General features: G+C 59.1%; 1 protein-coding gene across 1 annotated transcript in view; it reads right to left on the bottom strand.

The window, feature by feature from the left end:
- LOC119592266 (PGC-1 and ERR-induced regulator in muscle protein 1-like) overlaps positions 1-254 on the bottom strand; it is a 57,864-nt gene that overhangs the window by 36,010 nt on the left and 21,600 nt on the right. Inside the window, exon 3 of the mRNA XM_037941095.1 lies at positions 131-201. Within this exon, the coding sequence (XP_037797023.1) occupies positions 131-201 (71 nt within the window). The remainder of the gene's footprint in view (positions 1-130; positions 202-254) is intronic.

The following is a 254-nucleotide window of genomic DNA, read 5'->3' as shown; positions in this document are numbered from 1 at the left end:
ATCCTTTATCCTCTCTCTCTATCCCTCTCCTCGCTCCGTAAATCCATCCGTCTCCCTTTTTCCACGGGCGGCCCTCCCTGCAAACAAAAGGCTTCTTAAATCACGCCCTTCGCCAGCGCCTGCCTCGCACCTGACGCCTTCTGCAATTACCACGCCGCCGCCTTCGGGAGGAACCGGGTCCTGGGCGCCCGTGGTGGGAGCCTGGAGGAGGCGGCTAATTAGCATTAGCGTTTCAGTTGGTGATGGGATTGGCT

This window comes from Penaeus monodon, chromosome 30 (genome assembly GCF_015228065.2).
Source record: "Penaeus monodon isolate SGIC_2016 chromosome 30, NSTDA_Pmon_1, whole genome shotgun sequence".
Classification (NCBI taxonomy): Eukaryota; Metazoa; Arthropoda; class Malacostraca; order Decapoda; family Penaeidae; genus Penaeus; species Penaeus monodon.
This window is presented reverse-complemented; position numbering and strand designations above follow the sequence as displayed.